The 26,120-nt window shown below is 40.7% G+C and overlaps 1 protein-coding gene across 1 annotated transcript in view; it reads left to right on the forward strand.

The window, feature by feature from the left end:
- NPFFR2 (neuropeptide FF receptor 2) overlaps nucleotides 1–24,657 on the forward strand; it is a 98,349-nt gene extending 73,692 nt beyond the window's left edge. The window contains exons 2-4 of the mRNA XM_069976777.1: nucleotides 902–1,230; nucleotides 8,374–8,473; nucleotides 23,544–24,657. Coding sequence (XP_069832878.1) covers nucleotides 909–1,230; nucleotides 8,374–8,473; nucleotides 23,544–24,402 — 1,281 coding nt within the window. The 5' untranslated portion in view covers nucleotides 902–908 and the 3' untranslated portion in view covers nucleotides 24,403–24,657. The remainder of the gene's footprint in view (nucleotides 1–901; nucleotides 1,231–8,373; nucleotides 8,474–23,543) is intronic.
- The last annotated feature ends 1,463 nt before the right edge of the window (nucleotides 24,658–26,120 follow it).

The following is a 26,120-nucleotide window of genomic DNA, read 5'->3' on the forward strand; positions in this document are numbered from 1 at the left end:
TACATTTTTTAAATAAAAGTGTTTGTATGGGAGGCTTGCACGGCTCCTCTCTCTGCGCTGAAGAATGAACATGTTAATTCTTCAGCACAGGGAGAGAAGGTGCACGAGCCTCCCATAGACTGTCATTATTACAGTGAGGCTGGCGGCATTCCGCGGCAGAGAATTCCGCCACTTTTAGCCTTTTAAGGCCCTTAGCCAGTACCCATCGATCACATGATCTCTAGGGTGGAAGCAGGCTACCTTCTGTAATTCTATAGAGTTTTTGTTGGTTTGTAGTTTCAGGGTAAGTTTACAGATATTTTAAGATGGCTTTATTGTGAGGCAAAAATACATCTGTATTTTGATAATTAATATTATTTATGGCTGTAATTACCAAAATACATCCGTATTTTTGTCCCAAAATGACAGCTGTCCTAAAATACGGCGGAAAAAATAAGTTGTGTGAACATAGTGAGTTTTTATTGTTTTGTGATGTTCATGTCCACCATGTGGTTCGTGCACTTCTAGGCCATTTTCACACAACGTAAGTTCCGTACTAATCACAACTGTTGCATCAACGGCCGTGATTGGTACAGAATTTACGTTGTGCTGCCGGGATCCCTAGCGGCGCAGTAGAAAACTGACATGTCAGTTTTCTGCGGCCGCTATTCGAATAGCGGCCGCAGAAAACCCTGTCAGTGCGCACTATGCAGCAAGAGGCTCCGGCTGCACGCTCCATCATAGTGTGCAGTGGGGAGTTCTGATGCGGGTGCACATGGATGCGCCCGCATCAGAACTCTGTGGCACTAACGATCTTTTCTAACACCTGCCGTTCCGCGACCCGGTCTCATAATAAGTGCACATAGCCCTACGATTGTTGGAGATTTGTTTTGTAACTGAATAACTTCTGTTTATCTTTAAGGTTCATCATGAATGAAAAAATGGACATGAACGTATCTTTAGTATGGATTCCTAAGAAAGCCATGAACAAAACCCAGACCAACACAGAAGAAAACGTAACTTTTGTTGATTTCTATCTTCATCGACCCTCAGTGGCAGCAGTGTTCATCATCTCATACTTGCTCATCTTTATCTTATGCATGCTAGGCAATGGAGTGGTGTGCTTCATTGTTCTCAGTAGCAAGCATATGAGAACAGTTACTAATCTCTTCATCTTGAATCTCGCTGTCAGTGATTTGCTGGTTGGGATCTTCTGCATGCCCACGACCTTGTTGGATAACATCATTGCAGGTATTTTGTTTGTGATATTGTATAGAAATATAAAGCATTACTTTGTTGGGATTAATCCATGGGAGAAATCCTCAGTTTTTCATTACGAATCAAGGCTTCACTGTGTTATAACAGATAGAGAACAGATAAGTAATGTCTAATCAGAAAAAGTCATTATATCAAAATAAATATTATGGATATTTTCAAAACTATCTTATAAAATAAACATATAGAGTAGAGATGAGTAAAGCGAATCTGACCAATTCCGATTTGCTGCGAATCGGGCATTACATTTTTTTTGTAGTGATTCATGAATTTGCCAGGTTCACTTTGCAAATTCACTAAATATGCAAACCGCCATGGCGGCCGCACATATTAGCTTACAGAGCTGTCTTTTGGCGAGGCAAGAGATTATCTATCATCCTTAGCACACGTCCAATCAGTTGCAAACCCCACTGTAATGTCAGCAACCCCTCCTCACCCTCTATATAAGGTGATTGGCTTCCTGGAGGCGGCCAGTCGGCTGTGTACACTGGAGAGTAGGTGGCAGCAGGGAGAGAAATACAGAGAGGAGAGGAGAGAAGGGTGGATTGTGGGTTCTTTTCTATGGAAACAATGAAGCCATTGTTGAGTATACCAAGTAACTGGGCGACCTTTGTTCATTACAAGTCACTGGGTGCTGGGTGTGCATTATAGGAGGTCACAGTGAACACAGTGTCCATCTTAATACCTCACTGGGAGCTCATTTACCAATGTCCACTGCTGTCCTGGGAGAAAATTGACATTACACAGCTGATCCACCAACATTCACTACTGTCCGGGGCGGAAAATGAATGATTGACAGACTGATTGACATTTTTTTAATTGCCATTTTTTAACTTTGACACTATCACAGCAACAGCTGTTTAAAAAAAATTGCTACTCTGTAACAGTCCCATTATTGTAGCTGCTATAGTTTGCATGCTTTAATAAAAATTTGTAAGCGATTTGCGAATATTTGTGAATATTTGCGAATTTGCGAATATGAACTTCGCGAAAGGAATTTCTGAGTGATTTGCTCATCTCCAGTATAAAGTAATGATACTTTAAATGAAAAATTCCAGTTTTCACACTGGACACTAGAGCATAAACAAAAATTTTCTACAGCTCACTGGTCGGCTTTACTGTATAGAATTGGGCAGAGTCAGCAAACGCCATGAGATTTAGTAACAGAGTTATTGTGCCTCCAAAAACCTAGCAAGAGTCTATTTAGATGGGCAAACCCATGCTGGATAGGAGTGCCAGATCGTCATTCACTTAATGAGGCTTTTACATAATTTAATGATTATGTGGCCCTTAATTTCCCTGTTTATGCAGGGCAGGGCAATGTGTGACTGACTAACAATAATCTTCAGGCCGGGGCCTAGAGCATCCACGCCCTAGTGTCAATGCCCCGCCTCATTGACTCCCTATCTAAACACGCCACCAGAATATAGCTAGTTTTTAGCCATAATACAATCCCCAGGAAAAAGGCTGACCCAGGGATCAGACATGTTGTAGTGAACACTAGAAAACCATACCAGTGGTTTGGGGTGGGTGGTGTCTTGTACAAGTTTGTTTTAATGGCTGGGTCTTTTAAATAGGACAATAATAAGACTCTTTGACCAATAAGCACCCCTTTTAATAGACCATTACAAGACAGTACCTTTCAAAGACAGAGGTGGCAGTAGAGAGATCTGTGTCAGTCTGGCAAGAATACACAACTTCCTGCAGGATATACAGCAGCTGATAAGTACTGGAAGGCTGGAGATTTTTAAATAGAAATAAATTAGAAATCTCTGGTACTTTCTGACACTAGTTGATAAAAAAAAATGCTGGAGTACCCCTTTAAGGCTGGATAGCAACACTATAAACCCAGTTAAGATTAAATATACATCTTCTGTCATTCTCTGTCTCAAGAGAAGGATAATGTAGTCCAGGAGTAGGGAACCTTGGCTCTCCAGCTGTTGCAAAACTACAACTCCTATCATGCCTGCACAGCCAAAGGGTTCCTTACCCCTGCTGTTGTCCATTTATTTCTATAAGTGGTAGTGGTTTTTTTTGATGATTTTGTGACTATTAACCAATCACTTCAACTGTCAGAAACACACACACACACACACACACACACACTGGGGAAGATTTATCAAACATGGTATAAAGTAAAACTGGCTCAGTTGCCACTAGCAACCAATCAGATTCCACCTTTCATTTTCCAAAAAGTCTGTGAGGACTCTGGTGGAATCTGATTGGTTGCTAGGGGCAACTGAGCCAGTTTCACTTTACACCATGTTTGATAACTCTCCCCCACTGTCCCTGCTGAACTGTCTGTACAGATAATACATGGATGAAATGTCTGGCTCCAATATTACTATATTATGACAATAAATAGCTTAAACATTTGTCAATTTGATAGTTATAAACTCCCTCTTACATGCGGTTCACATGCATAAGTTTTTACCATGAATCAAACAGTATAATGCGATAGGGGCTCCATTCTTTTAGGGGGTATGTAGGGAACATATTTAGGTCAACGTAATATATTCCTAAGGGTGCCTTCACACCTACTGGATCCGCAGCGGATCTCAATTCTGCGGATTCGCAGCGAGATCAGCTGCGTATCCAGTACCATTGATGCCTATGTTAGCACATACTCGCAGCGGGATTGACATCCTGTTGTGAGTATGTGCTTTAACACCCTGGCGCCCACAGCCCCGCCGCTCGTATCAGCCCCGTCAGCGGCATCCTCTATCCCCGCCCCCATCCTTACCGCCACCTGCATCCTCCATCCCGGAACCGCCGCCCGCATCCTCCATCCCGGCACCGCCGGCCGCATCCTCCATCCTCCCCGCCGCTCGCATCCTCCATCCTCCCCGCCACCCGCATGCTCCATCATCCCTGCTGCCCGCATCCTCCATCATCCCTGCCGCCCACATCCTGCAGCCTGCCGCCGAGAGCATACATTACCTGCTCGGCGGCGCGGCTTCAGTGAGGCTCCCAGCTCTGGCCTCGCTCAGCCGCACAGCAACACTGATTGGCTGAGCGGGACCGGGAGCCTCACTGCAGCCGTGCTGAGGAGCAAGTAATGTATGCCCTCGGCGGCAGGCTGCAGGATGCGGGCGGTGGTGCTGATGGGGGAGCCGGGATGGAGGATGCAGGCGGTGGTGCTGATGGGGGGTCGGGATGAAGGATGCGGGCGGCAGTGCTGATGGGGGGGCCGGGATGGAGGATGCGGGGATAGAAGATGCCGCTGGCGGGCCTGATGCGAGCGGCGGGGCTGTGGGCGCCAGGGGGCAAAAGCACATACTCACAGTGGGATGTCAATCACGCTGCGAGTATGTGCTAACATAGGAATCAATGGTACTGGATCCGCAGCTGATCTCGCTGCAAATCCGAAGAAGTGAGATCCGCTGCGGATCTGGTAGGTGTGAAGGCACCCTAAAGCATTCTGCTATATCTGCTATATAAATGAAGCCTTCAGACTTTCACGAGTTAACCTTGGCAGTGAGGAAGTGGCAGCTGGATACGGCTAATGTTGTTAATCAAAAGGAGATGGTGAGAAGATGGGGATAGTCAACATAAAGATCGTAATTAAATCCAAACCTGCTGATTGAAAGGAGAAGTGTAAATTTAGACTAGAAAGTGGAGAAACAGGAAATAAATAGATCTGCTTGTTGCTTGAAAATCAGTATGAAACACAAAATCTAACTTAGTAAGTCTTCTTATCTATTTAAGAGAATCGAATCGTTGAACAGAGTCCAATGGTTTACATAATACAGTCTATTGATAAAGTTTAAGTATCAACAAAAACAGAAAGCCACATAATTTTCTACTGGGCATTAACTTCTTCTAAGCATCGTTGATAATAGTCCCAAAGGCCCATCATCTTTCTCAGCAATGAGCCTCCAAGGATGTGTGCGTTACACACCATAAAATAAAGGTAAATTACAGCATGTGTTTAAAGGGAACCTGTCACCTGAAAACAGAGGGAAGAGCCCGCCCGACCCCTGGAGAGCCCCGGATACTTACCTCATCCTACAAATCCCATTCCAGAAGCCGGCTCTGCCGCAGAGAAATCGTTGCCCGACGGTCTGCGCACTCATTATGTAAATGAGAAGAGATGAGCCCTGCATGAGGTTGGACTCATCTCTTCTCATTTACATAACGCGCCCGCAGACCGTCGGGCGACAATTTCTCTGCGGCAGAGTCGGCTTCTGGAGAGGGACTTGCAGGATGAGGTAAGTATCCGAGGCTCCCCAGGGGTCGGGCGGGCTCTTCCCTCTGTTCTCAGGTGACAGGTTCCCTTTAAAGGCTAAATACAGGGGTGTTTTCAATATAATAATAAAATATGGCCTTTTTGTTTTTTAAATCGGTTTACTTTTTTTTTTTGCTTAAAATTACAGTTCTATTCAGCTTCTAGTGTACTTTGTGTGAACCTAGCCTTTGACTGAATATATATATGAGGGTATTTAGATAAAGGAACAAGAATAAAAGTGTACCTGTTTCTATAAAAAAAACTTTTCAAGACATGTCAAAAGTTTTGATCGGTCCGGGTCTGAGTGTTCTCCTAATCAGGAGATAGAGTGGGAGGATCCACTCTCCACTCTGAATTTAAAAAAGAGCCAAACTTATAATGGGCTCCTATAGAGCATGACTTCTTTTTTGGGGGGGAGGAGAGAACGCACTGCAGCTGTGGTCCTCTCCCTGCTCTGTTCTCTCCTGACCGGTAGGGGTTTGGAGTACTAAGACCCGGATCGATCAAAACTTTTGACATGTCTCTGTAACATGTCAAAAGTTTTTTTAACAGGTTCACTTTAAGTCATTTCTCAAGGTAAAGGAAGGCCTAGCTAATGGTATTTGACCACAAAGTTGGGGTCCAGGCACCAATCTGGAATTGGAGTACGAATGTTAAGAATTGTTGAGTGAGCACTTAAAAGCTCGAGTGCTTGTTACTCAAGTTGAGCATTTTTCAGTACTTGAGTGTTTAACTCGAGTAACCAATCCTATTGAAATCAATGGAAGATTTGAGCATTTTACTAGGTGTCCCCTTCTCGTCAGAGCTGAGGACGCCGAGTTAACCTATTAAAATATTTTCATTCTAATTTTTGTATATTTCGTTGCTTGAAGGGATGTTTAAATTAAATAAACAAAAATTAGAAGAAAAAAAATGTAGTGGATGACTGCAAGTCACATTAAAACTCCGGTGGTATGCAGCATGTAGAGGGTTCATTATTGATCTGGCCATGGCATCCAAAGGGTCCACTCCTGGTAAATACAATAAGGGCCTGACTTCTGTGCTCCAGTGATCCCTGCACAGGGATCTAGACCTGCCACGAAAAGGCTGTAGCCTAGAATAAGGAGCGACTCTGTACCCACAATCTGACACCCCCAAACCACTTGTACCGTCAGATAGCTGCTTTTAATCCAAGATCTGTCCTGGGGTCCGTTTGGCAGGTGATGCAGTTATTGTCCTAAAAAAACAACTTTTAAACTTGCAGCTCGTGCCAAACGGGAGTATCTGTGCCCTAACTTTGCACCACCCCTCCGTCCCTCCTCACCACCCTCTTCATCATTAGGAATGCCACTGAAACATTTTCTCCATGCTGAACATTGCACAGGTGATTAACCCTTAGAGGACCGGGCCAATTTCAATTTTTGCATTTTCGTTCTTCTCTCCTTGTGCTTAAAAGGCCATAGCACTTGCATTTTTTCACCTAGAAACCCACACAAGTCCTTATTTTTTGCGTCACTAATTGAACTTTGCAATGACAGGCTGAATTTTTTCATAAAGTACACTGCGAAACCAGAAAAAAATTCAATGTGTGGTGAAATTGAAATTTTTTTTTTTTTTTTCGTTTTTACGCCGTTCACCCTGGGGTAAAAGTGACTTGTATATATGTTCCTCAAGTCATTACAATAACAACGATATGTAACATGTATAACTTTTTTTTGTATCTGATGGCCTGTAAAAAATTCAAACCATTGTTAACAAATATATGTTCCTTAAAATCGCTCCATTCCCAGGCTTATAGCGCTTTTATCCTTTGGTCTATGGGGCTGTGTGAGGTGTCATTTTTTGCTCCATGATGTGTTCTTTCTATCTGTACCTTGATTGCGCATATGCAACTTTTTTATTGCTTTTTATTACAATTTTTCTGGATTTGATGCCACCAAAAATGCACAATTTTGCACTTTTTTGCACATGTTTATTTATTTATTTATTTTTATTTATAACATGGGAAAAGGGGGGTGATTCTGACTTTTATTAGGGGGCTTTTTATTGATAATAACACTATACTTACACTTTTTTTACACTTATACTAGAAGCCCCCCTGGGGGACTTCTATTATAAGTACACTGATCTCTCATTGAAATCTATGCTGCATAGATCGAAGAGGATGTGTGGATCAACCCGGAGGAGCGATCCACCCCACTAGACACCAGGGAACGGCTGCATCAAGTAATCGGATGGAGCTGTCAACTTTGACAGCTGCATCCGATTACTTTATTAGCGGGCACGGAGATCGGACCACGCCTGCTAATAGCCGCGGTCCTACGCCACGGTCCAGGCTACGAGCGGCACCCGGGACCGTGGCGGTTCAGAGCGCGGCCATCGCGCGGCCCCGCTCTGAACAAATGGAGGTGGCCCTGGACGTACGGGTTCCGGGCTGACACAGGTGGGGAATAGGAGGCATCTGCCCGGAACATTCCTAATGATGAAGAGGGTGGGGAGAAGGTACGGAGAGGTGGTGCAAAGTAAGGGCACAGATACTCCTGTTTGGCACAGGCTGCAAATTTAAAAGTTGTTTTTTAGGACAATAACTGCATCACCTGCCGAACGGACCCCAGGACAGATCTTGGATTAAAAGCAGATATCTGAAGGTACAAGCGGAGGTGTCAGATTGTGGGTACAGAGTCGCTTTAATAATTGCTCTAAAAAGACATATCGACAGTCGTCAAGAGGTTAACATCAATGGTAGTTACAGTATTTGCTTACCTACCGCAATTCGCCTGTTTTTAGCTTAATTTGTAATGCTGCATTTGTTGTAATTTGTTACTGTTGCATTATATACGCAGCTGGGTATAATGGATAATTTAATCTGTATTCATAGCACAAAATATCATTCTCGTTTATTATCCTTTTAGGTTGGCCGTTTGGAAATACAGTATGTAAAATGAGTGGAATGGTACAAGGAATTTCAGTATCTGCCTCTGTCTTCACATTGGTTGCAATAGCTGTGGAAAGGTGAGTGATGTGTTAAATCAATTTTTTTCTTTGAATTCTTAAACCAAGTTATGACAGGTGCCATACTTTTCATTATATTTCTTGTTACATTGGTAAAGGTCATGTTAAATACAAGCGAATCAAGTTTTTAGAAATACATTACCATCAAACCAATCATCATTACAAAAATGTGTTCTTAAAGTAATGTAACTTTTAACAGAACATCAAGAAGTGATTGCTGAACAAATTTGGAAAAATAACGGTCTTTATGGTGACTCTAGGGCTTCCACAAAAATTTTGGGACTCCCTTTGACGAACACACCATCATGCCAATGGTGGGAACTGTACAGACACATATTCGACCATTCATCTCGCATTGCATCACGTTCTAGCACCACATCACTGACCTCAAGTGGCATGCCAATATGCTGAAATCACCTCTAACATGCACAAATAAGGCAGTTATGTAATAGTTTTTGCTGTTTCTGTTTCTTTGAGAGTTAGTATTAGAGCATAAAGTGTGCCAGTCCTGTTTTACAGTCGCAGTATATATAATATTGCTGGGGTGACTGATAAGTACTTTATTGTATACTCTATGCTATGTTGGGATACCTTGTATTCTGTCTGGGTATGACACTTCTTAGCATTATACACTGAATGGTTTTGTTAGTGTAACTGTTATAGATTTTCTTCTGTTTCACTATATCACACCCTGACACATGTTTGAGAGTATGTCAATCTGGTCAATGACCCTCTGTAAACAAATCCAAGTACTCCCAAAATCACCTCATGTCTTTCTACCAATGAGAGCAATCATCACGTCATGTCTCTCCAATAATAGGAGCAATCCCTGATGCATTTAAAAGGGTTGACTGAAACAAGTCTAAGGATTAGGAGCCCGACCTCTGGTCTTTGCTCATGTTTGTTGGTTCTGCCACTGAAAGTCTGTCAGCCATGTTGTTGTAGTTACACAGTGAGAATGTCCAGGGTTGGACAAATTGCTTCTTGGTTATGGGCCTTCTGGCATTGCCATCCTAGATTAGGCCTCTGGTAGGATATGGTGTTGATTGGGTTTATCGTCAGTAATCGTGCTTATGCAGATGTCCCTCTCATATGGTATCATGTAAAACATCTGCAGAATTCTCCTGGGAGTAGGTTTGTTCTCTTCTTCCCAAATCATAGTAAGACAAACCCTAAAAATCTTTGTCAGTAGAGTCAAGTCTAAATGGACTGCGATGCCTTTAAGTAGGTTTGTAGTCCATAGCAACCAAGATATGCATTTCTTCTAAATTGCCTCTAAGCTAAATTCTTCAGTTTATCTGCTATCAGCAGTGATCACAAATGCAAAGTGACCAGATATTCCTTCTCTCAAGCGATAAAGTTATATGTATAGTGACTTTTGCTGTAAGAAACTTTGTTTTAATTGGATTTTTCACAAAAACTGATCAGTAAAGTTTTACATTGTTTCAAGAATCTTAGTGTCAGAAGTCATTTTGCACTCTGTAGGACTGAACAACTCATTTAAAAGGAGTGTGTGTGGTATACAGGGGTTGCTAGCAACATCACCCTGCCACGTGACAGAACACTACTGCACCAAGCTAGCCATGCAAAGCACCACCTGTTGCAGCCCCTCGCGCTCACTACAGGGAGAAGACAAAAAATTGAATATTCATACAAAAATACATCACTGTTTTTATTTTTAATTGATTTTTCAATTTGACTTAATTATTACAATGATTTCCTTTGCCAAGTACGGAGTTTGTTCCAAATGCAAGCGGTCAATAGAAATGCTTGAAATGTTATACCCTGTATGAGTAAGCTGTAAGGGTTAAAGGAATATTACCATTGGTAGATGATGTTATAGTCTTTCAGAATTTATAAGAAAGGACGTAGGTGTCTTTGCTTTGTATAGTGATCCAAGAAAGGTCAGGAACAAATTAAGTGGTTGTGTTGTCAAATACTATAGAGCGTTGAGTTCTGTCTTATGGATGATGTTTTCAAAGTCTGTTAAAACAACAAATAACATACTTTGGTTGTGGGGGTGTAACCTTTAGGTAGATGGGCTGTATGCTCATAAACATGAATTGGTATTGATTAGAGATGAGCAAGTATACTTGTTCAAGTATACTATTCTCTTGAGTGTTAGGGTGCTCAAAAGTACTCAATACTCTAACAAGTACCATGTGGTATTAATGTAAAATAGCAAGTCTCCGCCTTGCATGTTTGGTGGCTTGAATGAGCCAATAAACATGTAGGGAGGGGCTTGCACATCCGGCTGTGCTGCAGCAAAGTTGTCTCTTTGTCTAGCAGTGATTGGCTGGCTGCTTCAGGTGACCTGGATGGATATAGACCCAGGTCACCTGATGCTGGATTGAGTTACGTGCTTTTTAGAACTAGTGATATCCTTGTCTGACACAGTATTAAATGTTGTACTCTGTCTGATAGTAGTTCAGTATACAGCTAGTACAGCTAATACAGGGGCCTGGGAGTCTTAGATGCACCCATACATGCTTTCCCTGCTATTTCTGTTCCATTTCCTTGGTGTTATCATCATTTCTTAAGGTTTTCAGGTGGACCAGACACCCTTCCTTCTGCCGAATAGGAGACTCCTGAAAAAATGCTCTAATCTCCCATTGACTTGGGTTTGTTACTCCATCGAGCATTCAAGTCTTGAAAGATACTCAGCAAGAATAACAAGCATTTTAGGGCTCTATCATCTCTATTGTTGAATCTGAGACTATAGAGTGGCTTTTAAGTCCTCATCATGAGTAACTTTAGGCAAACCCTTAGAGCGGGTGAAATAAATAATAACCCCTTCACGTCGGTAATCTGTATATATACGATCCTACTGCACATACCCCGTACAGTAGGAATGTATTTATACGTTACTGACTTCAGGGGCTGACTGATGTGTGTGGGACCGCTACAGTGAGAGCGGCCCCGCACACATCAGTATGTTCGGGGCTGATGATAATGATCCCTCAGCTGCCTCTTATTCACCCCTTAAACGCCGCAATATATATCGATCGCAGTCTTTGGGGTACTCAGTGACAGGACAAGTTCCTGTCATTGAGTGATTGGGACTGCACGGCTTGTACCGATGGGCGGGGGTAAGTCACTTACCTCCATCCTGTTGGATTGGCCATCCATGCTCTCAGGCAGGCTCTATGCATAGATGGCCTATAAAACTGATCTATGCTATGCTATGGCATAGCATAGATCAGTACATGCAATTTAATGATTGTATGTTTTACTGTAAAATAAAAGTGTAAAAAGTGTAATAAAAAAGTTTTTAAAAGAATTAAGAAAAACCTTATAAACCCCCACTCTCAATAAAGGTTTAAAATACCCCCTTGCCCATTATATGACTAAAAATACTAAAAAATAAATAAATATACATTGTATATCGTAGCGTGCAGAATTGTCCGATCTATTAAAATATAACATTATTGTTCCCACACGGTGAACGGCGTAAGCGGGGGGAAAAAACACCCAAGATTTATAAAAAGTGATCAAAATTTTTCTGTTAAACCAATATGATATAAATAAAAACTAGAGATCATGGTGCAAAAAATAACATCTCAACCAGCCCTGTAGGTGGAAAAATTAAAGCGCTATGGCTCTTAGAAGGCGGGGAGGAACATTGCATTCATTTGATCCGGACATCCGGGCATCAATGGGCTCAGTCATGAAGGGGTTAAACACATCACAAATTTACTTCTGGAAGGTGATATAGACAAGAAATTGTCACTAGATGTGGGGATCATCCCATCCAATCCACACAGGCAAAGAAATCAGACCATAGATGTTTATAAATTACGTATAATAAGAATTTACATAGAGAAAAAGTATTAACCATATTTAATGAAATTTAGTATGCAGAGACCAATATAGAGCTTTATAAAGGATGCCTACCACAGCTGAGTAGGTAGCTCTTAGCGTTCATTATCTAAGGTCCAACAGTCTGTGAGTGGTTAAGAACAGCTTGATGTACTTAATGCTATCATACAGATACATGCCTTGCTGTAGAACTAATGGTTTCTAGTGTCATAATCCTCACAAGATTAAAATGGATGTTTACCTTGGTTTTGCTCAATTAGAAGAAAATTATAAAACTGCTTTTGACTTTAAAAGATGATTCAGTTTTATATGGAGGAGATTAGAAAGTAAATGCTTAATGGAAAAGATACCGGAGTCATTTTATGAGAACAACAACATGCTATATAGTGTAAAAGCAAGAAAACAACTGCAAAAGTAAACTACAGCAATGTTTAATAAATGGTAGCCGTAGACTTTTTATTGTTACTTTAACTCTTTCAGGACAAGGCAAAAAGTGACCTTAAAGTGTACCTGTCGTTTAATTTTAGATTTTTTTTTTTTGCAGAAATCAATAACACAGGCGATTTTAAAGAGGGTGTACCATCAGGTACATCCTCTTTAATATGACCCACGGATAGAACGGTGCTGTTACGGGAAAGCCGGCGCCACGGTCCGTTTTTAGAACCGCGGCCTGGTCCCCGTGTCTGGCACCATTCTATCTACGGGTATTGGGCCGGGGCTGAAGCACTGGAGGCGGGCCGGCCCACCCCCAGTGGGGGGGATTCCAGCCACTCTATGACTCGGGTCCTTTAGAATCAATGGAGCTGCGTCATAGAGGGGAAGGAGTTTCCTCCCACTGGGGGCGGGCCGAACCACCTCCATTGCTTCAGGCCCAGTACCCGTGGATAGAACGGCACCGTACACGGAAACTGGGCCGCGGTTCAAAAAACGGCTTCCATGTGTTGGCGCCGTTGTATCTGTGGGTCATTTAAAAGAGGATGTACCTGATGGTACATCCTCTTTAACGAACTTTGTAATTGGGTTTATTAGTCGAAAAATACATTTTTATCATGAGAAAGCAGTTTAAAGCTCTCCCCCCCTGTCTTCATTGTTTTCTATGGAGAGGGGAGGGGTGGAGGGAGATGAGGCACCAAAACAGGACAACAAAGAGTTATTTTACAGCTACATCACCGGGCTATCTCCTCTGAAGTCAGCACTAACCTCTCTGACCTCTGAATAGAGGCTTTCATACAGCTCCCACTGTGTAATCCTTTGTACTCTGCTCTCTGCTGCTGACTAATCTCCCTCCTTCCTCCTCCCCCCTCCCCTCTTCATAGAACAGACAGGGGCACGTCTTATGCAACAAGACGTGATTTCCTGATAATAAGCAGTGGATGAGAGAGAGTAAGGGGGGGGGGACTGGGAAAAGTCTTTTTGAATGCAGATAATGGCATATTTGCCTAATAAACCCAATAAAAAAGTTTCCTAAAATTGCCTGCACTATTGATTTCAGCCACAAAAAAAAAAAAAAAAAAATAGAAATGACAGTCACAGTTTAAGAATCAGGGTCCATTTTTAAAAAAATATAACTTGTCTCACTTTATGTGGTTATAGCTCTGTGATGCTTTAACTTATCCAAGAGATTCTGAGATTTTGGCTGATATCAGTACAGTTGTCTTGAACAACTCCCACTCTTCATATAAAGTAGCATTAGCAAACTTAGCATTTTTCAAAATTTTAATTCTCACTGTGTAGGTTAAATTATGTGATACTTTTATTTCCCGCTTTGTTACACTTGGCGATACAAGATATATGTACTTACCTGCTATATGCCCCGCTCACCTAATGGGCAGGCAGGGGGTGCAGAAGCAGGGACAGATTTGTTGGGCCGGGCGCAGGGACAGGTGGGTTTACTAAGAGGCCTTTAGTAACTCTTGTTGGGAAAAAGACCGGTGCACTTGTATGTCCCCCTATGTGTTTGCTTCACTTTCTTTTATACTTTTTGTACTTTTACATCTTTTTTTACGGTCCCACTCAGGGACTTATCTATCTGATATTCTGATGACAGGCATAAAACAGTGCAGTGCCGATCTGCATTGCAGTATATTATGCCTGTCACAGGCCTAGCTGATCAGACCTAAGCCTTAGGGCTTCTGTAGCTATGACACTGGAGGCCTCAGGTTGCCAGAGCTATCCTCGGAACTCTGCGATCATTTTGCAGAGCCTTAATGGGGAATAAAGGGAGATGTCAGTGCGGTTGCAGCATTTACAGGGTTAACTGTTGAGATCTGAGCAAGAAAGAAAAGAGTAGATGAGGGAGATAGCTGGTCATCTATGCGCATTTAAATCAGCAGCCATTCATAGTGCAAAACAGTGGCAGCAGGGTTTTGTTTGTTTTTTTGTTTTTTTAGGTTGAAGGCTTTCCTGAATTGATGGATTCTTAGGTTGTTTTTGAAGATCTGGATGGTGGGCAAGAGCCAGATGTGCTTGGATAGAGAGTTCATTGTATCTGAGAAGCATGGAAGAAATCTTGAAGATGCTTGTGTGAGGTGTGGACAAAGAAAAAGCATAATTGGAGGTCGTCAGAAGATTGGAGATTGTCTGAGGGTCATGGTTAACAATTAACAGTTTAAACTAAATCTATTAGGCAGCGGTTAGCCAGTAACGGGATTGATAGTTGGAAAAGGCAGAGGAGAAGGTAGGGGAGAGGTGAATTAGTCGGAATGAATTGGGAGGAGTTGGGGAGGGATTGGGAGGAGTTGGGGATGGATTGAATGGAAACAAAAGTGTTTGATGGAAGGACACAGAGGAGGAGGATACAATTGACCAATGACTGAGACAATGAGAAAGGAGCACATTCAAGAAATGTTTCGAGGTGCAGGTTGTCGTAATGGCCTGGTGGTAACGGTCACGGACTTGAGGAACTGAGGAGAGAGTGGAGCCATTCACTGCAGCACTTTACTGAATATAACATTCTTCATAATCCCAGTTCACTTTTTTCCCCTTAATCTAATATAATTACCCTCTTCTATTGGTGTTAATACTAGTAGTTATACTGATTCCTATTACCATTCTTATTTTTTTATAGTAGGTTATTCTTCAAAGAAAACTTTTTTGTATGATATGATGATAATAATGAAGAAAACACCTTTTTATGACATGCAAATTCATGTTAGTGGAGTCCATCAGGCACTGTTGGTGTCCATTGTGTCACGGATCCAATATGGATATAAAGAAAGCCTACCTGGCTTCATTTTCTAATTTTTTTTGAGTGTAGGAGACCATGGAGGACATTTATTAAACTTAAGCTTCTGGCATACACAACAGAGAAGGTGCGGACTCTTACAATTTTTACCATAACTGGGGTGTGTCGGTACAAGGCCGAGAGGGGGTGTGGCCTCCTCCCACCCCTGCTTTACCATGGTTTACGCCTGAAATCGTGGCAAAAATCTACACCTGCTCTGGAGCAGGTGTAGGTTTCTGTGCCCGCCGCCCTCTGAGCATCAGGTCACGGCAAATTTACCTAAGAGGCATGTGCTTCTTAGTAATGAAGGGTGGGGTCTAATGGGGCCGGTCTTAATAAATGTCCACCTAAGTGCTTAAATTATTGATTTACTCAGTCTTTTTAAAACTCGAGGTATTTGTAGCTATAGTAATTTATGTAGAATTATATTAGATATTATAACCTTGTTTACCATATTATTGTCACTGCTGCCAGACACTGCTTGTTTGGTATTCTATTTGTTTGATCAATTAAGCAAGAGAAGATCTAACAAAATATGGAATCTATTTTTTTTTATCAACATAACATAATTGTTTAGAATTGCATTTATACATTTGCTGCATTTTGCATCAACTTATATGTCCAAACTATTATCAGGATTTATAGTGAGAGAATTTTACAAACAATTTAGCTCGATTGCAAATTAGTTTGTGAATCAGTGGCCATTTGGATGCTTTGATTAATCTATTCACCAGCTTTAAGATTTACTTTCGACAAATTAAATAGAAAATCAAGCCAAATTGTTTATCCTATTACATGCAATAGACTGGCACATCTATTAAAGTAGTTTTTCCACTCAATACTCTGGATTTTAGGAATCTCCCATAGTGAACCTTTTTACTGGCATCTTTTCTTTTCTGCTTCTTCTTGAGCTACAGTACCTGTAGAATTTTTCACTAAATTTAATTTACTACGTATATATATATATATATATATATATATATATATATATATATATATATATATATTTATATATATATATATATATATTTTTTTTTTTTTTTTACTAAATATATAGTTACCTATACAAACTCCAGTCTGTTGTTGTTTACAAATATTTCTACCTTTTGTTTTATCCTTTTTTTTTACACAATATAGTCTTCCACATTTACATTCCTGGCAATACCTTTCATTTGGCTATGCTCTTGTTATGCCTACCCCAATATTGCTTGTAGAATTCTACAATTAACAACATTGCTTGTAGGGAGGGACAGATAGATAGATAGATAGATAGATAGATAGATAGATAGATAGATAGATAGATAGGAAGAAAGGAATTCCCCACTGCACAGCTTAGAATTCAAACGTTGTGATTTATTTCATATCCAAAAACAGCAGTAAACAGTGCAACACAGCAAGGTGAGTCTGATGCGGTGTTTCTGCGGCCTCCGCCGCCTTTCTCAAGCCTTTTTAAGCTGTGCTGTGGGGAATTCCTTGCTATATACAACAGGCTCCTGGTCAAAGCCGTCCCTGCTGGCACTCGGATCCACTACTGGTATAGTGCTACCTATATACTGTGATAGATAGATGCATAGATAGATAGTATTGGCAAAGTTATCAAAGTTTTGCTCTTTTAGAAGAGAATACTAGAGATGAGTGAAGCAGTTGAAAATTTGTTTCACTAGCTTCACAAATTTTGGGTCACATTTGCTAATATTCGCAAATTGAATCTTAATGAATTTCATTAAAACAGCCAAAACTATAGTAGCTACAATACTGGGACTATTACAGAAGGGTGAATTTGTTAAAGCAAGTTGTTGTTAAATTGTCAAAAAATCAGAAAATCAAAGTCAGTAAGCCAGCTACTCATCCAATGTCCCTATATCCCTCTGTTAGTCTCTCCCTGCTCTGCTCTAAATGCCTGCTGCCATCCTGCTCTCTTCTTCACACACAGCCGACTGGCCACCCCCGTAAACAAACTGCTGTATATACACCAGATTTGCTTCGCTCATCTTTCGAGAGTACCCTTGGGAAAGTGTTATTTTGTTAACCCAGTAAATTGATAGACATCTATACAGTTTCCCTAAACAAATGCTTGAGCCCTCTCACTTTTCTCAACTTACTCATTTTTAACTGTTTTTCCCATATCCTAGTTTAAAACCTTAAGGCTTTTTCCATTTCATTTTTTTCTTTTAATTTTTTTATTTTATTATTATTTTGTTCTTCTTTTACCCCTTTTTTTTGCTTCACATTATTTTTACACTGTGTGTAAACTGGGTGTCTTACACTATTAGAAAACTGAACATGCCAAGCTATTTTATCGTATTTATATGTGACAGCTAGAGACATTGTGAAAATGTGCGTCAACTTTTGCTTTCTTAGGCTATGTTCACACTGCGTATGTTTCCGGCCGTAGTGCGAACCGCGAATATATTTATAGTTTTGAGGTTGATGCATTCGCTTGAAAGTATACGATATACGGCCGCACAGTGCACACTACGTATGAGCTTACGGCCGGATCGTATACTGCGCCGTGAAAAATTAACAAGACCATTGTTTGAGGATGGAAATGTTGAAACTCACGGCCGTGGATTTCCATGCGGTCCCGTACAAAGTACTTATTTCAGCCAAATTGAACTTGATTTTTTGATCCAAAAGGTTCTGTGTGGTTTACGGGGCTGGGCGAAGATTTCCAAGTAAATGACCTGTTTCAGATCGCTTCGAAACAAGCTAGGGAAGCATAACTGTACTACAGGCGTATGTTCGCGGTTCGTACGCATCCGGCCGCATGTCGTTCTGTAAGTCCATTATTGTGACAGCTTGCATTTTTAGAAATACATTACTGTGTATTTTAGTGATTTTTTTTTATAAAGTATAAGGAAGTATAAGATGTAAATAAATTTAATATTCAAACATTTCCTTAGGTGAGCCTGCACAGGAGCAACAATAAATGCTAAGGAATAGGATGCAATGTGCAATAAAGGGGCTATCCAACATTAGAAAAACATGGCCACTTTCTTCCAGAGACAGCTCCACTCTTGTCTTCAGTTTGGGTGGGGTTTTGCAACCAGTATAGAGCTTAAAGGGGTTACCCAGCGCTACAAAAACATGGCCACTTTTTCCCCTCTCTTATCTCCAGGTTTGGTGTGGTCTGCAGTTAAGCTCCATTTACTTCAATGGAACTGCGTTTGAAACCCCTCCCAATCTGGAGACAAAAGAGGGGAAAAAGTGGCCATGTTTTTGTAGCGCTGGATAACCCCTTAAGTGCAAACTAAACCTGAACTGGACCAGATAAACTGTCCATCACACAATCTTTTATGAGACTTAAACTTTACAAGAAGGTCTTGCATGCCAGTAATCTGGTGCACAAAAGCATCATTGTGTCGGGGGAGCATTGTGTGGGATTGTGTCGGGGGCATTTCGTTTTTTGTGCAAAAAATTGGGCATAAAAACTGACTTTTTATGCTGTTTTTCTGGTGTTAGCATTGCTTAATTCCCCCCAGTGTGTGCACTTAGATGTACTTTTAGAAAATGTAAGAACCTGGTTGCAAGCTATGTTGTAAATGCCAGATGGTTAATTCACATCATTAGTGAGTGGCAGTCACTAATAACCTGCAATAAGCAGTGATCATGGCTTAGGACTGAGTTAAAAAAAAATAAAAAAAATCTTCCCTTAGTACAGCAGAAGATTATGAAAGACAATAGGGTAGTGAGCTGCAGTGCTTCTCTATGGGTTATGTAGCTGCTGGCCAGAGTCTTCGACAGTAAAAGCACAGGCAAGATGACATTAAATGCACTCTAATGAGTTTTGGAATCACATGCCTTCCTCATGGTTAGCAGGATAAGCGGAGACATAATTTAAAGGGGCAAGAGTCCAATCACAAATGAAAATACGACACACAAAATAAAACCATTTAAGAGTAATTATCTCCTTCATGTATACAACCACTTCTAAAACAATGGAAAAAAAAAAGAAAAAGAAGAGAAATAGAAGAGAAGACAAGGTCCCGGGAGTCAGACCACACATGGCTGAACATTCTGTGCTGACAGATGATAGTATAGTGTTTTCATGTTGTTTGACACAAAGAGCATTATTAGGTCCATTGTTTCTGAAAATCTATTATCACCACCTGGAATTCCAGCTTAATTATTACTTACTGTGACAAGGAGCTGTCTGAATACAAGAATAAACTCTTAAGGGAGAGTTTACACGGTCAGGTTTTAAATTGCTATTAATGAAGCCAGATACAGAACCACATTATAAATGAAGGAAATCTTGTAAAGGAAAGACTGAGATGTCTTCCTTAACCCCTAAATGATCAAGGATGTACCAGTACGCCACTGCCACGTGTTACCAGACGACTGGTACAGCAAACGAACATCCTGATTGCATATACCGCAATGAAGCGAGCTCAGGAGCTGAGCTTGCTTCATAGCAAGTGAGGGTTGGCTGCCAGCAGCCGGGCCCTCGCTCTTCATGACAGGCTGCAGCGATTGCGCTGCAGCCTATCATTACCCTTTAAATGCTGCAATCAGGACCCCCACAATCACACTGCAATACGCAGTATTTAGGGGTTAATGATCGATTCCCCAGACTGCCAGGAGAGTTCTCCTTACCACCATGCGCTCCGATAGGCGTTCTGCTTATAGAGTCTGCCACAGGCCGACAACACAGGGACCTAAAAAGTGTTCAAAATAAAAAGTAAATAAAATATACCCCAAAGCCCCTCCCCCAATAAAAAATAACACCATTATCTATCCCATTAAACAAAACATGGTTAACCATTTTTACATGTTATATATTGTAGCATGCGTAATTGTCCGATCTAGTAAAATATAACATTAGTGATCCCATACAGCCCTTGGCCAGGATTGCTGATTTTTGTTACATTATATATAAAAAAATTAATAAAACATGATAGAACATTCGATATACACAAATATTGTATTAAAAAAAAACTAGAGATCATGGCACAAAAAAATTACATCCAATGCAGCCCCATAGGTGAAAAAATAAAGTCACAAAGGACCATTTTAACATTTTAATAATAATTTGCAAAAAAAAGAAAATCTATTAAAACTGTGTTAAGACTGACCTATAGAATAACGGTATTGTGTCACTTTTACCGTAAAGTGCATTAGGTAGACACGGGAACACCCCCTAACAACCCCCCCCCCCCCCCCCCCCCAAAAAAAAAAGTGACAATATTGCAATTTTTTCAAGTTTCACCAATTTGTATTTTCATAAATAATATTTTTGGGTCATACATGTTATAGGACATTTAAAGGTGCCATACAAAGTAAATTTGTTCTTGCAAAAAAAAAAAATAAAAGCCCTTGCATGGCCCTAGATAGAATAGATAGATAGAATAGATAGATAGAAAAATGAAAAAGCTATCTTGAGTCCACATAAAATTGGATAAATATCAGACTTTTAAATGGTCCAACCATTGCTGCTCCTGATTATTTAGGATAATGAATGGAGTGGCACAGCACATGCAAGGCCAGCAATTCATTTATTCTATGTGGAGCTTATGAACATTGCAGACCCCGCGCTCACTTAGAAGCACCAGTGATTGGTTGGGGTCTCAGCGGTCAGAATCCACTTATTAGCTAGTTATCTGGTAGTCCATAATTTAAGTGGTGTTTATTGTCAGTCCAATGTTACTGTCACAATCGTCAGATCATGTATGGAGAAACACAACTGAATGCTCAGAGAAAGGAGAACATTCATTGGTACTATCAGAATGAAATTTGTAAACTAACTATATTGTTTCAAAAGGGGTATTCTAATTTTAGCTTAACCCTTTAAGGACAGAGCCAATTTCGATTTTTGCGTTTTTGTTTTTTCCTCCTTGTGCTTAAAAGGCCATAGCACTTCCATTTTTCTACCTAGAAACCCACATGAGCCCTTATTTTTTGCGTCACTAATTGTACTTTGCAATGACAGGCTGAATTTTTGCATAAAGTACACTGCAAAACCAGAAAAAAATTCAAAGTGTGGTGAAATTGAAAAAAAAAAAGCATTTTGTTTATTTGGGGGAAATGTGTTTTTACTCCTTCCGCCCTGGGGTAAAACTGACTTGTTATATATGTTCCTCAAGTTGTTACGATTAAAACGATATGTAATATGTATAACTTATATTGTATCGGATGGCCTGTAAAAAATTTAAACCATTGTCAACAAATATACGTCACTTAAAATCGCTCTATTCCCAGGCTTATAGCGCTTTTATCCTTTGGTCTATGGGGCTGTGTCAGGTGTCATTTTTTGCGCCATGATGTGATCTTTCTATCTGTACCTTGATTGCGCATATACGACTTTTTGATCGCTTTTTATTACAATTTTTCTGGATTTGATGTGACCAAAAATGCGCAATTTTGCACTTTGGGATTTTCTTGCGCTCACGACGTTTACCGTGCGAGATCAGGAATGTGATTAATTAATAGTTTGGGTGATTACGCACGCGGCGATAGCAAACATGTTTGTTTATTTATTTATTTATTTACTTTTATTTATAACCTGGGAAAAGGGGGGTGATTCAGACTTTTATTAGGGGAGGGGGCTTTTCACTATTAACAACACTTTTTTTTTACTTTTACACTTATACTAGAAGCGCCCCTGGGGGACTTCTAGTATAAGTGCTTTGATCTCTCATAGAGATCTCTGCAGCATAGATATGCTGCAGAGATCCATGAGATAGGCACTCGTTTACTTCCGACTGCTGCAGCCGGAAGTAAACGAGTGCCGAGCCGGGGACGGCGCCATCTTGGAGCGGTCCCCGGCCGGCTTCAGAAACGGAGATCGCTCCTCCGGGATAACATCCCGGAGGAACGATCTCCTCCACTAGACACCAGGGAGATGCTGGATCCGGTAATCGGATGCAGCTGTCATGTTTGACAGCTGCATCTGATTACTGTATTAGCGGGCACGGCGATCGGACCGTGCCCGCTAATACCTACGGTCCCGGACTACACGCGGCACCCGGGACCGCCGCGGTTCAGACCGGGGTCGCCGCGTGGCCCCGCTCTGAACTCCCTTACCGGCATCAGGACGTAAATTTACGCCCGATGTCGTTAAGGGGTTAAGAAATAGAGATGAGCAAACTGGGTTTATTCAACCCGGATGCTCTGCATTTGACAACCGGTGTCTGAAGATGCAGCTCTAAGGCTGCCTGGAAAACATGGACACAGCCTATGGCCTATGGCTGTATTCATATTTTCCAGTACTCCCTAAGGTTATGTTCACACAACATCCAAAAAAAAGGAAAAAAATTGGCAGCTTTAAAAAGACGTTATTGCATCATTTTAAGTGACTTCAATAAATTGCATTGAAGTCTATATAATAACTGACGTATTTTTCACACAGCATATTAAAGATGTCCACCTCAAAAGACGTCTGACATTTAATACACTGTGTGGAAAAGACGTCCGTTATTCCATAGACTTCAAGGTTGTGTGAACCTAGCCCCAAGCTGCATCCAACTTCTTCAGCCACCAGTAATCAAATGTTGATCATCCAGGTTCTTCTTCAGCCACCGGTGTGTGACGGAGGTTAGTTCATCTCTACTAAAATAAATAAATGTTATATGTTTTAAGCACTTTTCTCATGGTGTACAAGATTTTGCTTGTTTTTCATTGGTTTTCTTTGAGAGATTAAAAACTGTGCAGTTCATGTGACGGACCTACATTACTGTATGTTGTACGTAGGGATCTGCCCTCTAATGAGCTGTGCACCAGTGTGTCCATCACATGACCAGGACAGATTTTTTTTCCTCTTGGTATGTTCAGTGATTTTAAGAAAATAATTTGAAGATTATAGAAAAGGATAGAGGATTTAAAAAAAAAAAAAGCCTTCTCTACAGAAATCAGTATATATCCATGAAAAGACATATAATGTCTTAATAATGCGATCTATTTTTTTTTTTTTTTATCTAAGCCAACATTAGAATATTTGATTTGTACCACCTGTTTTTCCATCTGTTTCATGTATACTTTACGTAGAAGAGAACTTTTTATATGTATATTTTTTTTTATTTGTCATTGCAGATTCCGCTGCATTGTTTATCCCTTCAAGCAGAAGCTGACCATATCCACAGCTGTTGTTATCATCGCAGTGATCTGGGTTCTAGCTATTGCTATCATGTGTCCATCTGCAGTTATGTCTCATGTAAAAGAGGATAAACACTTTCGAATAATTCTTGGCACGAACAACCAAACAGGTCCCATATATTGGTGTCGCGAAGACTGGCCTAATCCACAGATGAGAAAAATCTACACCACCGTACTCTTTTCTAATATCTACCTTGCTCCCCTCTCCCTTATCGTCATTATGTACGCCAGGATAGGTATTACTCTGTTTAAGAGTGAACTGAATATCGAAAGTAAGAATCATCAACAGCAAAGACATGCCGTTTCCCGACGGAAGCAGAAAGTGATCAAAATGCTCATTATCATTGCTTTGCTTTTTATCTTGTCTTGGCTGCCATTGTGGACTCTGATGATGCTCTCTGACTATGCAAACTTGACGGAAAATCAATACCAAATCATCAATATTTATATCTATCCGTTTGCCCACTGGTTGGCCTTTTTCAATAGCAGCATCAATCCCATCATTTATGGTTTCTTCAACGAGAACTTCAGACGGGGTTTCCAAGCTGCCTTCAAGCTTCAACTGTGCTCGGAAGAATTGGAAAGGAGAACGACGTATTCGCATCGGGCACAGGGCAACGCTATCTTACCGGCAACTTCACAAAATCCCGGTCAACAAGACTCGGCCTTTGACAAACAAAGCAGTGATGATAAGGAATCTGATAAAAGAAAACCATTGACCAGTGACCAAGACTTAATTATGGAAGACTTGGAAAAAATGTCGAATAACAATGGGATTCAGAAAGACATGCTGTGATAAATGAGGAGAAAAATGCATTTGCAAACATTTTTTTTTAATATCTATTTATCATGTCCGGAACTGACTCACACACAATGTACACGTTTTTGCTGACCGATTGTTGTGTGTTTTGTAAGATGCTTTGTACAGCCACCGCATTGAATGCCGCTATATCACGTGGGGTTTTATGCAACGACTCTTTGCAAGCTCATGTAAATAAAGCTGTCACTATTTTTGTTAAGGTATGACATGCGCTATATGATCAAAATGTAAATGGACGTATTAAAATTTTATACAATTGAACAGTTTTTTAAACTCTTTACTAACATATTTCAGTTCAATACAAAATGTAAATGTTGATATTTTAACAGGATCTACTTCTATATGTACTGGATATTCCAAACCACAAACTCTATAAGGTTATATGCACACAAAGTAATTCTCGTAGAATACTCCATGCACAATCTTTTGCTCACTCGCCCGTTTCCCCACCCAAATTTCCGCGTGTCCATTAAGCTCCATTATATGCTTGAGCAGATTCTGGTGTCCGCCCAAAGAATTGTCTTGTAAAATAATGGAGCCTATGTGACAGGCGGAAATTTGGGTGGGAGTGCGGGGGAGCGAGCGGAGGATTGTGCACGGAGTATTCTACAAGAATTACTTTGTGTGCATATACCCCCCCCCCCCCCCCAAAAAAAAAAAAAAACCTCCCCAGCATATCTTCCAGAGGGGAGGAAACGTCAGAAGAATTACTTAGTGCAGAAGGTACCTAAAGGAGAAAGTGGATGCATAATCCAGTTGCTAATATATTGGCAAGATGCTTTTTTTTGTCAGTTGGTAGGGGTACTCCCCCAAAATTTAGTTTACTTCAAATCAACTGGTTTCAGAAAGTTGTATTGATTTATAAGTTACATCTATTTAAAAACATCAAGTCAGTGGCTGTATGTCCTGCAGGAAGTGGTGATTTTTTTACAGTCTTACGGTCTGTTCACACGTACAGACTCGCTGCATATTTATCGCGTATTTTTCTCTCACATAAATCCACAGTGATACTGATTGCTATCAAGTCAATGTATGTGTATTCTCGCTGCGTATTTGGTGCGATTTTTACATGCGAGTTTTCATTTTTACATGATTTTCCCAGGCAAGTTCAACACCACCAGTTTGATGCGAGTTCTGCGCGAGTTTTACGCAGCGAGTCTGCACGTGTGAACAGACCCTTACTCTCTGCTGCCACCTCTGTCCCTGTCTGGAACTGTCCAGAGCAGTAACAAATTCCCATAGAATTCCTTTCCTTCTTTGGACAGTTCCTGTCATAGACAGAGATGGTAATAGAGAACACTGTATCAGACTGGAAAGAGATACAGCAGCTGATAATTACTAGAAGACTAGAACATTTTAAATAGAAGTAAGTTACAAGTTTATATAACTTTCTGACATCAATTTATTTAAAAAATAAAATGCTGGAGTACCTCCTTAATCCTAAATAAAATTCTATTAGTATTAGCAATTAGATGGCTAGACAAGGCCAGGGATGCAGAAAGACATAACAATGCTATTTGTCACATTGTAGACGTATGTGTGTAGCTTTGCTTCATTATGCACTTTTTGGGACACATTTATCATTATGCATCTCTGGTGTATGCCATGGAAATTGTGCCTTTTCCATGGTGTATACCAGCTGAAGCTTAGCTCACCTAATGGTCGGTCGAGGGGGGTCAAGGTAATAAGGAGGT

This window comes from Dendropsophus ebraccatus, chromosome 7 (genome assembly GCF_027789765.1).
Source record: "Dendropsophus ebraccatus isolate aDenEbr1 chromosome 7, aDenEbr1.pat, whole genome shotgun sequence".
Classification (NCBI taxonomy): Eukaryota; Metazoa; Chordata; class Amphibia; order Anura; family Hylidae; genus Dendropsophus; species Dendropsophus ebraccatus.